The following is a 15,147-nucleotide window of genomic DNA, read 5'->3' as shown; positions in this document are numbered from 1 at the left end:
CAGCCCAGTGACCCAATGGGAGGACTTTCAGGGACCCAGTGGAAGTCATATCCATTTGCAACCCTGGTAACAGTCCTGTCAACTGCAGACCTGACTATTGACCAGATAATAGCCATAAGACCCAGCTCCAGTTCTACTCAACCATGATCTCAGGGGTAGTCCCATGAGTCCACGGTCCTGGCAGAACAAGAATGCTACCTGCCAAAACCAGTCTAAACCTTGGAAGGTATGTCTGTTCTTTGAAATGCACATACCAACTCAAGGCTACATAAATCACAAAGAATCAGACACAACACCAACAAAGGCAAATAATAAAACTCCAATAACTGTTCCTAAAGAAACTGAGATCTACGAACTGTTTAACAAAAAAAAAATCAAAATAATGATCATAAAGAAGCTCAATACACTACAAGAGAAATCATACACCCTCATGCAATCAGGAAAACAATACATAAGCAAAATGAAAAGTCTAACAAAGAAATAGATACTATAAGAAATGAACTAAACAGAAGTACTGGAGCTGAAGAATATAATGACTGAAGTGAAAAATTCAAGAAATTTTTTTAAATGTGGTTTATATGTACAATGGAATATTATGCAGCCTTAAAAAAGAAGGAAATTCTGCCATTGCAACAACATGGATAGAACTGAAGACATTATGCTAAATGAAATAAGCCAATCACATAGACAAATATTGCATGATTTTGGTTTTATGTGAGATCTTTTTTTCTTTTTAAAGCCAAACTTACAGTAATAGAGAGTAGAGCGATGGTTACCACATGCTGGGGCATAGGAGAAAAGGGGCTCTAAAAAAATAAAAAGTGAATGGTAGTTGTCAGGAAATGGGGGTAGTGGGTCACTGGGAGTTATTGTTTAATGGGTACAGAGTTTGCTTTACCAAAGTGAAAATTTTCTGGATATGGATAGTGTTTATGGTTGTTCAACAACATGAATGTACTTAGTACTACTGAACTGTACTTAAAAATGGTTAAGACAGTAAATTTTATGTAACATGTATTCTATCACAATAAAATATTAGGAAAAATGGGAAAGGTAGGAGACACTAAGCCAAAGGGGAAAAAAATGTACATGTTATACTAGCAGCACAAACTGATATAGGAGACAGAGAGATCACATTTGTTTTGTAAAGAAAACTATCATAGAAGACATGGTAAATGGGGAAGAGCTGAAAAAAGTAGAAATGAATGGTTTCATAAGAAGGACTCTGGATCACCAAAAACAGTGCAATGTGAAGGGTCATGGAGTAGAATTAAAATTTAAAGTATTGATTAGTTATTGACTGAAGGACTTGGCAACAATGGGTGTTTGTGCTTTATTATATAAAGTCTATAGAATACAATGAAGAAATGGAAGTCAGAGGAAGGAATTTTATTTAACAAGAGATTGGACAGAGTCAGACTTGATTTGGGAAGGTAAATGTTGATACAGTGGTAAGGATGGATACCATGAGAAAGTGATGGGAGAATAGGGTGTAAGCTTCTTGCTGATCAAAAAGAGAAGTAATGAAAACAAGAACATAGTAGATATAACCAGAATCTCTTTTGGACCACAGACAACATTATCACCACTATCATAATAACTCAAAATTTTCTGAACTTAGAAGATAAAAAATAAAAACTTATTGTCTAATGTATTCAATTTTCCCTCAGTATTTTTCTCTTTGCACTCAGGAAAGCCACGTCCTATGACATGTCCTGGTACTCTCAGGTCAACTCCATAATCATGCAGGAGAGAAGACTATGAAAAATTAGACTTTGAGGTCTAATTGGATTCTGTTTTCTCAGGAGGGAGATTGTGGAGTTTCTTTCACCCTCTTCCCAAAGAGCTGAAACACAGGAAAACCCCTCTCCAAATATTTATCTGTTTACCACTAGTTATGATCTGGGAAGGAGAGTCTTACTGGGTTGGAAGAAACTTGATACTATTATCTACAGGTATGAACACTGCCAAAAAACAGAGTTGGTGCCACAGATTATAATGTGTCTGTTTCAAGGATCTTCTTCATCTTTAGAAGCCACATTTGTAACAATGCCATACTGCATCAGGATGCACATATTTATATTAAAAACAGTAGAAGAGTTGCTAAGGATAGTTAAGAAGTCACACTTTGAAGACTTAATGGTCTAAAATAAACCTAAATACTTTCAAGCCTTCTGAAGGAAGCAAAGTCAATATTATCTCCTATATATTAAAGACTCCTCTCACTCTTTAATATTTTCCTTCCTAGTAGCTCATGAGACATCCTCTCCCTTGAGCTAAGGAGGTATATTTGATGTGGTGATGTTTCTCTGCAGATGTAGTAGAGAAGAACGGAGTTAGATGGATTTAATGACCCATGACCCCATGTTTATGCCCAGAGGATTTTGAAGGCTAAGCTCAGGGATTCTGGGATATGCCTAGACTTAGAAAAGCCCTCACTCACTATAAAGTTTTCTTCCATGTGACAGAACAGACTTGTGTCCCAGGGGCTTGAAGGGGCTCCAATCACCATCTTTAGCACAAAGGCTTATACTGTGATATTGTTCAAAGTTAGGACTGGGAGAGAAAATATTAGAAAGGTAAGGATACACAGACAGAGGAAATGAAATACTACAGAGAGGAGGAAAAGAGGTAAATGAGGAGAGAAGGGGTAAGTAGCCTCCACTTTGCTGAAAAGTTATCCAAAGTACTATTCTCCATTCTATCCACAAAAGAACACTACAGAGGATATGGGATTGGAGCAGACAACTGCAGGTGAGAAAACAGTGATATGTCAATGAGTGACATGCAGAATTTCTTTCTCTCTCTCTCACACACACACACACACACATACACACACACACTCTCACACACACATGAAAATACTTAAAACATTCACATATACAAATTATGGCTCTGTTCAACAGCTAAATTCTTAAAAACTGGGAACCATATCTTCATATGGCAATGTTAAGGATATTAAAAGGCATATCCCCTGGTTCTTTACCCCCAGTAGCAGCGTTTCTGTTGGTAGAGAATAGATAGATAAATAAAGGCATGTTATATTAGATGCTGCAAAACTGTACAATATCCTAGAGGACACCAAAAGCTAACAGAAAAAAATTTTTCTTCTTTATTACTTTAAGGGATCAGGGAAGATTCATTTACTACACTTTAATTTTAGCGCCACTTAAAATTGCTAGATATTTGATCTATTTCTACCTGAAGCTAGGCATCATTTCAGGATAGGGGTGTAATTTTGCATGTTAATTAGTAATTTTGTAAGTTGTAAGGATGATGAACATGATTTAGCTGATAAGCAAAAGGCAATTTACTGTAAGAACTTCAGGGGAATCACAGAATACACAGGAGCCTGGAGGTATGGGATTGGAAACCATGCCTTTCCATAAGATTAGCAAGCCTCAAAAATAGCAATGGTGTTTTAGTATAAATAGAATAAGGAAAATTCTGAGACTATCTGTTTAAGTTCCCTTTTACCTAGTGACTGCACCAGATCCATGAGGCAAATCCCTACATTTATATCAAAACACAAACAGTGGTATAAATCAGCAGTTCTCATTTTGACTTAGGACTCTTTAAGACCAGAGCACACTTTGAGAACCATTGGGCATTGTAAATTTCAAAAAAAAAAAATTAACTAAAGAGCCACTTGGAAAAGGGATGGAAGGGAATGAGATAAAATGTAAGTATATACTCCTTTGTGAAAATTGACAGTTCTTCAAAGATCTCACATTACACAAAATAAAAGCCACAAACAGTATTGCTTGTGATGAATCTCAGAACAATAACTTGTGTTGAGAAAGTTGCTCAATTACTTTCTGGAAAGAGGAGACTCTCTAATATTTCTAAATTAACTACTACCATTACCTCCAGTGTACTGATTTCTAGGACTCTGATAAGAAAGAGTTAAGATCCTACTTCTTAATAGGAATTCAATGACACCTCCAGGAGAATGTCTATCAATGACACCCAGTTCCATCCACCCTTCTTTCACCTGCTAGGAATACAGTACTGGAAACTGTGCATATCTGGATTGCTTTTCCATTCTGTATTGTGTATCTGGTTGCCCTGGTGGGGAACATCACCATTCTCTACGTGATCAGGACTGAACATCGTCTCCACCAGCCCATGTTCTACTTCCTGGTCATGTTGTCTATGATTGATCTGGGCCTGTCCACCTCCACCATCCCCAAAATGCTAGGCATCTTCTGGTTCAACCTCCAAGAGATCAGCTTTGGGGGCTGCTTGGCTCAGATGTTCTTTACCCACATGTTTACAGGCATGGAGACTGTTCTACTGGTGGCCATGGCTTATGACTGCTTTGTTGCCATCTGCAACCCTCTCCAGTACACCATGATCCTCACCAATAAAACCATCAGCATTTTAGCCTCTGTTGTTGGAAGAAATTTAATTCTTGTGACTCCATTTGTGTTTCTCATTCTGAGCCTGCCCTTCTGTGGGCATTACATCATTCCTCATACATACTGTAAGCACATGAGTCTTGCCCACTTGGCCTGTGCACCCATCAAGGTCAACGTTATCTATGGGCTCATGGTGATATCTAATATCATTGTAGATGTGATTCTAATTGCCTCTTCTTTCGTGCTGATCCTCCAAGCTGTTTTCTGTCTTCCCTCTCAGGATGCCTGACTGAAGGCTCTCAATACTTGTGGTTCTCATGTCTGTGTCATGCTGTGCTTTTACACACCAGCCCTTTTTTCTTTCATGACACACCGCTTTGGTCGTAACATTCCCCAATATATCCACATTCTTTTCGCTAATCTATACATGGTTGTCCCACCTGCCCTTAACCCAGTCATCTGTGGAGTCAGGACCAAGCAAATACGAGAGCAGGTTATAAAGATATTTGTACAAAAATAATAATTCTGTGAAATGACTGGGAACATATCCACATACTACTCAAATTTTAATAATCTGAACTCTCAAGTCTTTTGTTGTGTAGATAGTACTTGTCAGATTTTTCATTTTTGTTTGAAATGGGTTAGGATTAACAGATTAAGCAAAGCTATTATTTCTGCCCACTCTGCTCACCTACCCCATGTAACTGGACAAAGGAAAAGGACTAAAAGAAAATAAAGGTATACTGGAGGCAGCAGTGGTTTTGGAGTGGAATGGTTGGGGGAAAAGGGCAAGAACTCCCCCATTTCTCCATGTCTTCTCTTTAGGTAAGTTTAGAACCTTTGTAACACTGACCTCATTTTAGAAATCAAGAAAATAAAGTTCAAGCCATGGGTTAGTAGAGATGTCTGAATTAGAATATCCTGTTCCGTATAACTATATTCCTTATAGTCATCCTCAAATTTTGTCTCCCTTCTCTAGAATCACGAACTCATTTTTCATTTTAATGATCTGTCAGTCTTGTCACTTTGTTTCTTTTTGTCTTTATGATTCTTTTCTTTTCTCTCTTTCTTGCTCTTTCTCCAATAAACCAAGCTTTTGTGAAATGAAGAATATGAGAATCTACACTGTGAGCATTAAGAATACATGATATCGTTTTCCCCTTTGAAGCAAAGTCATTTTAGATTTGAATAATTGTGTGTCCTGTGTCTAATTCTAATTGAGTTCTATTTAAAATATTCCTTGTTTGCTACACCATTTACTTTCAAATATATGGACTTCAGAAAACTTAGAAAAAGAATCATGATCATTCTATGGTTTAAGAATAAGACCAGTCTTGATATCAAGCTCAGAATAATCTCACTATAATTTATCAGTCTGGTAGATTTCACATATATAGTCTCATTTCCAAACTCTAGATATAGCTGGAAAATGTGGTTTGGTTAAACTAGGTGAAAGGAGCACTGAATTGAAATTTGTGACTGACCAGGGCACTCTTGAGTAGAAATCTGGAGAAGTCTCCATCATATCCTATGTTTTAGAAACCCTCTCTAGGTAGGATGACAGTAAACAAAGTGCTCCAAACATACCAGAGTAAGGTATCAGGAAATCAGGAGAGATACAGCCAATAAGGCAAGGAAAGCAACAAAATATGTTGCAATTTCTATAAATCTGGCAACTCTTGCTCTAAAATTTAACACTGGCTAAGCACAATTCTCGCATCCTGTAACAACTTACAGAACTTCCTTAAGCCTGTCTGCAAGAGTTATAAATTGTTTTTGGTTTTGTTTTTTTAGACCTCTGTCTCATGCCCCTAAAATTTTATGGGAACCTAGACTTTTAAAGATGGAAAGATCTAACTTACCCCCTGCATTTTACAAATTAAAAAAAAAAACCAAGATTCAAAGAAAGGCAGGAATTTGTGTGCATAAAATGTACCTGTATTTAGCATCATTTCGCTGTAACAAGAAATCACTCAGATAAATCCTTTTAACCACAAACTCTTAATTCTTTTTGGATAGAAAATATTTTATGTGTATAAGTGAAGAGCCACCATTAGCTCCACGAAGAGATAGCTAGGAAAGCGGGAGACAGAACAAGTAGAATTGGTGTTGGTAAGGAGAAAAAGACGACTACAGAAACCCTGACTGCAGGTGCAAGCAGAATAGTAGCAAAGAGTGACTAAAATGGTATCTATTCCTCACTATGATCCATAAATTCCTAGTGGTGAGAAGTGACCAACTCCCTGGTCATCCCCATCTGCACCATATATAAGCAGACTAAATAAAGACAATGTTTTCTACTGTCAATGATATGAAATGGCCTTTGGCACATATCAAAACTTTCTAAGTCCATTTCTGGTGCTTGCGGTCAGATGGGGAAAACAACACTGTGCAGGTTGCCCTGAACCTGGAACAAAGACATGTGGGCCCAATCCTCAATTCTCCTCTTCAGAGAACTCTAAGATTTCTCTTTTTCCAATACCCACTACCTTGTGGAGCCAGCCATTTGCCCTAAGGAGCTCTGTGACCCATGTCTATAGGGTTGTCTTAAGGATCTCATGGCTGGGACCTCATTTCAACAAAGCAGTTTGATAAGCAGATAAGACTTTCTAGATAGCACAGATTTTCTTCCAAGAAATCAGATGCAGTGAAACCACCAGAAGCACACTGACATGCTGACTGGAGGTGACTCTTACGCATTACTCATCGCAGAAAAAGGGTGAACTTAGGGTTCTGGTTTACTAATGGTCCCCTACTGAACTTTGGGCTTGAGCTATGTGTTAGAGCTGTTCACTGACTCTCAGCCATTTATGTTCAAACTCTCATGCTGCCTCCTAGCTACAGCACCCAAAGCGGGCAGTGGGAGTGACAGATACCTTATTTCCTTCGTCACCTTAGCACTGCTACCCAGAGTGGTCATCCCACCTGTTTTCACAAGTTAAAAAGATGAGTAGATAGTTCATCGAACTGAACAGAAAAAAGAAAGTACCTGGAAACTACAAAGAATCTTTATGAGTACTGACTGCATACTAACCAAAAATATAATTAATTCTCCTCTCAGTTAAATCTTCATTGACAAATTACTATATATCACATAGGTCCATGAATTTTGTAATACATTTTTAGTCAAATTGTTTGTATATTGAGAGACCCCAGAAAAAACATCTGCCTGGGGCACCACATACAGAGATAGGGCAGGTCCTGCATACATTTGTACATTCAGCCTCGGTGTGCCCGATTTCTAACTTCCCATTTCCTTCTTGTGATCTGTGTCAAAATAATACTGCCCTGGACCTGGAGCAAGATCCCAATGTTATGGGAATAATATGTGCGCAGTTTTACTATTGATTTGTGCACAAAGCTAGTGTATCTGAGCACACATTCTTGTGTTTGTGTCATATACGGCATGAATTTGCTAGTGTCTGAATATTAAGTACATTTATACACAGGCTTAATAGCAAGCGTATATGATATGATAAGAGGAAAAAAATACAAAACATAAAAGTAATTGAGGAAATGGTGACGAGAAAAATAAGGTAACTCCAGATTTAATTATATTCTATTGGATTAAATGTTCCAAAACAATGCCATTTCCCATAAGCCTCTCTTACTTTCCCAGATACTCCTTCTCTAGGGGAACCATTTATGCATCCCAGAGTACTTTACAGAGTACAGAAACCAGTCTAGCTCAGTAAATATCAGTGCTGTTTCTATCAAATTTTGTATTATTCACCAGCATCTTGGAGCAGACAAAACTCAGTCTGACTTAAAGAAGAAGACTTTCACAACATTTAATCCCGATACAGTATTTCCTCAAATCTGTTCCAATGGTGATCCACTCATTTGGTTTATCTATCCATAATTCATAATATTTAGTCAGAGTGTTGATATTATCCTGGCCTAAGGGAAAAAAACTTGGAAAATTCCAGGTGCTTTCAGAAACTTCCAGTTTTCAGATGCTAGCCTGGAAATTTCGGAAAAAATTACCAACAGCCTTCCAAAGTGGTTTCATGATTTTACATTCCTATCAACAAGTATGAGAGTCCCAAGCATTCCACATTCTCACCATTATTGGGGAGGGGTACTGTCTTCTGAATTTTAGCTACTCTAGTGAGAATCAGTATCTTATTGTAGATTTGGTTTTCATTTCCCTGATGACTAGAAACATTAATTGTACTTTCAGCACTTATTGGCCATTTTTAAACCTTCATTTGTGAAGTGTGTATTAGTCTTTTCCAGTAACTACAAACTTAGTTACTTTGATACAATATTAGAGTGTATTTCAAAAGCCTTTGAGAAATTGGAGCTCAAAGATAAAACTGCTTATGTTAAAAGTAAGACCCATAAAATATATATATGCATATATTATATATTATGCATGGTATTTTATTACATAAAGTAAAAGTAAGTTTAAATAGATAAGTCTGCAGTGAAAAATAAGGCAGCTAGCTTATTGGTTGTGTTAATCAGAGTTCTGGAAAAAAATATTTACAAACTCAAGCCGGAGCCCTTATTCTATGGCAAACTATAGGCACAGCGTAGGAAAACCACAAGAAACAGCAGGTATAGCAGACATGACAAATATTTACAACTCCTTGGCCTGAAGAAAAGTGGTTCCTGGAACCTTGAGACTCAGAGACATTGTGTAGAAATCTACCTGGCAGGAGTTGGGATTTATTTTGAGGGACTTGCCCAGCCCATGATGACCTTCAGGTCACCTTGCAAGGAGAGAGGATGTGCAAACCAGAATAAATACCCTGACCTTCCTCCCTTCCCACTCACTCTCTTGCTGCTGCTTTCTATTTTCTGAACCCAACCAGATGCCAAGGTGCAAAGGATGCTACCAGTGCAGTACATACGTGTGATTCCTCCAGGGTAGAGTATAGAATGGTCCTGGAGAAATAAAGAGAAGAAATCCAGCACACTGGCCCACATAAATGAAGAGCTGGAAAAAATTCTGAACAAAAACTTAAAGGCAGGTATTTTTATATATCCCCCTCTTAATTACTATTCTATATCATTTTTCTCAGGATTGTACCTGTGATATTTGATACTGTCTCTCTTTTTGTTCTCAGAGTTCCCTTTGAAGAGATTTGAATTTCTTTTTATCCTTTTAGACAACTCATGAGTTACACAAAATAATGCTGATTTTTAAAAATCATGTTACTAATACACTTTGAAATCAAATCTACCATGTTTACCTTGCGTATTAAATTTAAAAAAAAAAAGAAGGAATGAAATAACCATGTAATTGCCATGCATTTTCTATGTTTGTATTCCTAACTGTTCACATAAATTTTATATTACTCTTTCCCTAAGGCCCAAAAAGAGATAAAGAAAAACTTGATATGCCGGGAGTATTCTCTTACATATTTTATAAGATTCATGGGTATTGAAGAAAACATTGAGCTTTCTACATCTTTAACTAGCATTGAAATTCAAAAACATTGATATGAAAACGTATAGCCAGTTGTAACACATTTTGCAGAGAATATCATAAATGATCAAGAAGAGTCACTAAATTTTTATCCTTTATACTTTGATCATAAAATAAATCAAAACTTTCCAAAGAGAAGATGGTTATTGACTTTGGAGCTATATAAGTAAAGATATATGTAAAATATCTTGAAAAATCGCAGTTACCTGATACCTCACATGAGATCTTTTGTTATCTGCTCAAGAAAGGTAGTTGATTTGACCATTGCATACAAACGCTAAATTTTTCCAGCAAACTTTTATTGATTTAGCTTACATTTATTGAGCACCTAAATCATATGTTGTCTAACTCATAGCAGGAGCTCAGTAAATGTAGGTTGAATCAAGGAATGTTTGTTTGTCATATGAGTATTACTGACATCTAGCGGTCAAGCTAAATGCATTTCTTAAATGAGTCCTCTAAGAACAATCTAGTGAACTAAAAAGTAACTGTAGCTGTTCTATTCAAATTTCACATTTAAAGCATCTATTTCAAATAAGTAATAAAGATAATGTCTATTTTAATAATAACTCAGATCTATCGTTGAACACTGCTGTTCTACTCAAACGCATTACCTCACTTAATTCAGAGATAAGCCATGTGACTTGTGAATTGTCATTTTTCATCACCCTTGTGAATCTATGTGGGGGAACATGAGGCTCAGTAAGGTAAGAAATGCTTGCAACATCTCTCAGCTATTGCACTGCAGAAAAGGGATCTGAATATAAGTTTTCTGACTCCAAAATGTTGACTCCAGAGATATTGCCATAAATAATTATAACAGCCAGTGTTTATTTATCAATTAACTCCTAATAAACAATTACTGAGCACCTTCTAGGCATTATCCTATTATTATCATTACAATAATCCTGTAAGTCAATACGATTTTTTCCCATTTCCCCAGGAGAAGGCCAAGGTTAGAATGAAAAATTAAATTGACGAAAGTCACAGAAGAGATGGACAAAAAATCATGTTTTTAATATGCATGATAAGCTGCATTCCCCTTATATAAATATATATATTTATATTTGTGTTTTTATTAATTAATATAACTAGTGTTAGAGGTTCTATATTCTTACAAAAATCATTTAGTGTAATTCTTAAAACAGAGCTCAAGGTTTGGGAACTTACGTAAGAATTCTGGCTCTGCCATTTATTAAATGTGCATATATTTCTGAACTGAGTTTGAGAAATTCTGTTTTTTCCTAGAGTGCTCTTTTCGCACCTCTCCTACCTGTCTGCCAAAAGTAACTCTTCACCTGGTACCAAAGTGAGATTTAAAGACACTATGCCTCTGATTGACTAAACTCCTGGGACCTGTTCTGGGGGATACTTGCTGGATGATGCAGATTGCAGATCATCCATTACCAGAAGGTATCTCTGACCAGAAAGTATACAACTTTATCCTTAGAGATATGGAAATTTTTTGTCCCATACTACAGGTCCAAGGACACAACCCACAATGGGGAGGCCCTTCCCAGGGGGCTAGAGTTCTTATGTAACTCCTTGGCCCTGGCTATTGGGAACTCAGTCACATGCAGGTTGCAGTCTGTGGTATCCAGTTCTTTGCAAATGATTTCTCAGATGCTGGCCAGAGGTAGGTGAGTCAGTTTCTGGTTATGCTGGAAGAGGGATCACAATGACAGTAGCGAAAGTGATTGGTGGCATGATGGAGTTCCAGCAACTCAGCCAAAGTCTCTGTCGACAAGGCCACTTGAAAGCAATGCAGCCAGAAAGAGAGAAAGGAGTTGTGTTGAGAACCTGAATCTGCAGCTGCACATCAGCCACTAACACAAAAGCACACAGCGAAAACACTCACAGTGCTAAATATACAATCTGGTATCAACAAACCTGGGTTGTATATATAGATACAAACATACGAACAAAGCATGTTATATGCAAACACAAGGGGGAAAAACAATGGTAACTCTCATTAGCTGGCACAAATGAAGTCCTTCCTTTCCTGCATCCTTTTGTTTTGTCATCTCAGAAGAGAACCTCTTACACTGAGCACAGTCATCTTAGTGAGAGGTTACAGCATATCTGAAAATGGAGCACAGAAGGGCTGAGAGATGGGAGGCCTGGAAAGCTGGGCAAAGCGGTTATTTGATTCTGTTGCAAAAGATGGAAAGCAGTCCCTGGGAGAAGCTCACCACAGTTTCCCCAGGGAATTGAGTGTCTGAAAGGGAAAAGAGAGGTTCAGAAAGGGAGAGAAAAAAGAGCATTAGAGAGTTATAGTGAAGATACACTTTAAAAATACACATGAAAGGGCTTATTAAACCAAAGAAAATATGAAGCACACAAAAGGGGGAGCTGACTGCATCACTAGGGGTCACAGTTAGGGTAATTAATGGCTGCCACACAGGCAGTGACCTAGACAGACAATAATTTCTGCCAATGAAAATAAGCTTAAATTGACCAGGAGCATTCTGAAACCATAATATATTTAAAATACCAAAGCACTTTTTAGAACATTTCCCTACAATGACTGTTTTAAAATGTCAGGGTAACTAAGTAGAAACCTTATATGAGGCCAAGAAGCAAAATACTGGCATTACCAGACTTTAAGCTCTATGAAACCGGGGGCTTGGACTAAGTGGCATGCCCACATTTGGAGCAGTACTTGGCAGATGATAACCACTATAACATACTTGTCAAATGAGTTAAAGGATTATTAACTGAGAACTTCCATAATATAATAGATGAAGGCAGAGGGTGGTGGTAGTATAAGTTTACAGATGATCCAAAATATAGAAGGTGGAGTCAACTAATTGGAAGTCATTATTAGAACATGTAACAATCTGTAAAATGTCAGGACCTCGATACATGAACTTAATCTTTTATTGCAGGAAAAAGATGGTAAGTCCAACCAGGTGAAGTAACACCCACCCTCCTGCCTACCCTAAGTCACTGGCAGGAGCAAAGAGAGCACTTCTCAGACTACATATAAGCCCTCAGTCCCTCTCCCCTAGTTCATCACAGAGCCCTCTGCTCCCTTTGCTTACAGTATGAATCACTGTTTCTCAGTCACATTTTATTAATTATATATTGATCAGTCGTATGTTTTTCAAAAGGAAAACTATTGAGGGTCATTTGTGAAGGGGGATGGATTATAGAATGTGTTAAGGTAAGATTATAGAAGTTTTAATTAACTCAGTAGTTGAGAAGGGGAAGAAAAGCAGATTTGGTAGCTATTTCTGAAGACTAGCCTTATTAAACAGCTACAAAACTGACCTGCTCAAATCAATCTCCAACACTAGCAGTGTGGTACAAGATAACATTATCTTTGCCCTGGACGTCTGCTATAAACTTCTAACTGATCTGACTGCAAATGCACTTGCTGCCTTTAATACATTTTTGACAGCAACCAGAGTTATATTTTTGAAATGTAAATTGGATCAAGTTACACTGCAGCTTAAAATCCTACCATTTCTCCCTTTTGTTTCTTGGATAAAGAGAAAACTTAAAATTAACCACAAGGGTTTACATGATCTTTTCCTACCTCCATCTCATCCCATCCACCCTGGGCTTGCTTTCTAAGCCCTAGTTCTACTGGCATTTCACCCCCCGCCCATATTTACCATGCAATTTCCCGTCACTCAGCTTTTGCACACCTCGTTCCTATTAACCAGACATATTTTTTCTCTGCTCAGTGTCCTCTCTACTTATTAGTGAATTCTTATCCTTCAGCTATCATATTAGTTAACACCTCTTTGGAAGGCATTCCCCGTGAACTCTGACTGGGTTAAATAGGCTCAGAGTGTACAGTAACTCTTCCTAGCAGTCCAACTGTTATTTTACATTTATTTAAGCGATTTGATTAGTGTTGGTCTCCCACATTAGACTACATAGTTCAGAGAACAAGACCTGGATTTGATTTTGCCAGTACCGTGACCGCTAATACTGAACATCTAGAGGTTACCCAATGATATTTGTGTGTTTAAATGGAGAACTGACAGGAATTGATGAATGTCTGATCTGAAGCATAAGGGAATATAGAAAGAGGAAAGCACTGAGGGTGTCTCGAAGGGTTCTTTCCTGGGGCACTATGTGTGTAACATCATCAGCTAGGAGTGAGGAACATGGTGGAGAAATGGTTTCAGAGCAGAGATGACCAACTTATACAGAGCTGGATAAATAAAATGTGCCTCAGTTATATCTGGGGGAAACACCCTATGAAGCAACCAGAAATATAGAGAGAATTGGAGAAGTCTTCTAGAAACATATTTTTTAGAATCACCAGGAAAAAACATGATATAGTCAGAGAATTAAATGGAATCACCCTTGTGGAGCTTACTGGCTGAGTAGAGACTGGTAAGGACAGAATACTACTTAAGGGAAAAATAAAGAAAGACAAAGAGTAAGCAAAGTTCAAGGAGCATTCTGAGAATTCGAAGGAAAACAGAAGGAAGAAGTGTTTTAAAGGCTGAGAGAGGGGAACACGTCATGAAGATGAGAAGGATGTTAATAAATGAGAGATTACCATTCCCTGGTTTGCATGCCACATGCAAGATCTTTACTTATTTCTGGCCTCCCAACGACAGGAAAGATGAAGCTGTGAAGATTGCAGGAGATTCAATCTCAGTTCAGAAAAAAACAAAAACAGAACATGCATTCTAAGGCAAGTTGTTTGGAGTGAACTAAGATTTGTAAGCCTTTCTGCAATATATCAAAATACGTGTGTGTGTATGAGTGCGTGTGTGTGTGTATGCACACGCCTTGGGAATGCAAATTATATCTGATGTATCTAAGAAGACTTTTTTATTTAACTAAGAGTAAACATGAATTTTATTCCAAGACATAGCCAGGAAGAAATTAAAGTTTTGCCCCAACACAAGAAATACAGAGAATATTTGCAAGTAGAGAAAGAAGACAAAGTGACGTATGAAGTTCAAATGCAGACAAGTAAGTAAGCAGAGGGTGTTTCCCAAGATTGAAGGAGAAGATACAGCCAAGAGAGAGTAGAAACACAACGCTATCTGTAGTATACCCTGTGCCACACCTCCCAAATCTGTTTTCAGGACCTATGTATGCACCTATCTCCCAGCTGCTGGGAATATCAGATACTGGGAGCTCACAACTGCACCGCTCTCTGGAATTGTCCTCAGACCCAAGAAACAACCTCATCCAAAATTTTGTCCCATCATACAGGGTAGCTCATGGTAAATAACAGGATACCATGAGAGTACAAATAACTGGCATCCTTGCCTTATTTTGGGATGACACAGAAGGGCCATTCCAGCCCCAGAACTTCCCATTGTATCAGTGGAGGCCTCAGATGCAACCTCATGGTGAGCCAGCTCCTCCTTT

At 37.8% G+C, this 15,147-nt stretch overlaps 1 protein-coding gene across 1 annotated transcript; it reads left to right on the top strand.

Annotated features, from left to right (window-relative positions):
* The first annotated feature begins 3,952 nt into the window (after positions 1-3,952).
* Positions 3,953-4,881, top strand: LOC105076837 (olfactory receptor 52E4). Its single transcript, XM_010965068.1, is given in 2 exon segments — positions 3,953-4,007; positions 4,010-4,881. Coding segments are annotated over 2 exon segments (927 nt in total).
* The last annotated feature ends 10,266 nt before the right edge of the window (positions 4,882-15,147 follow it).

Source organism: Camelus bactrianus, chromosome 10 (assembly GCF_048773025.1).
Source record: "Camelus bactrianus isolate YW-2024 breed Bactrian camel chromosome 10, ASM4877302v1, whole genome shotgun sequence".
In the NCBI taxonomy this organism is placed as follows: domain Eukaryota; kingdom Metazoa; phylum Chordata; class Mammalia; order Artiodactyla; family Camelidae; genus Camelus; species Camelus bactrianus.
This window is presented reverse-complemented; position numbering and strand designations above follow the sequence as displayed.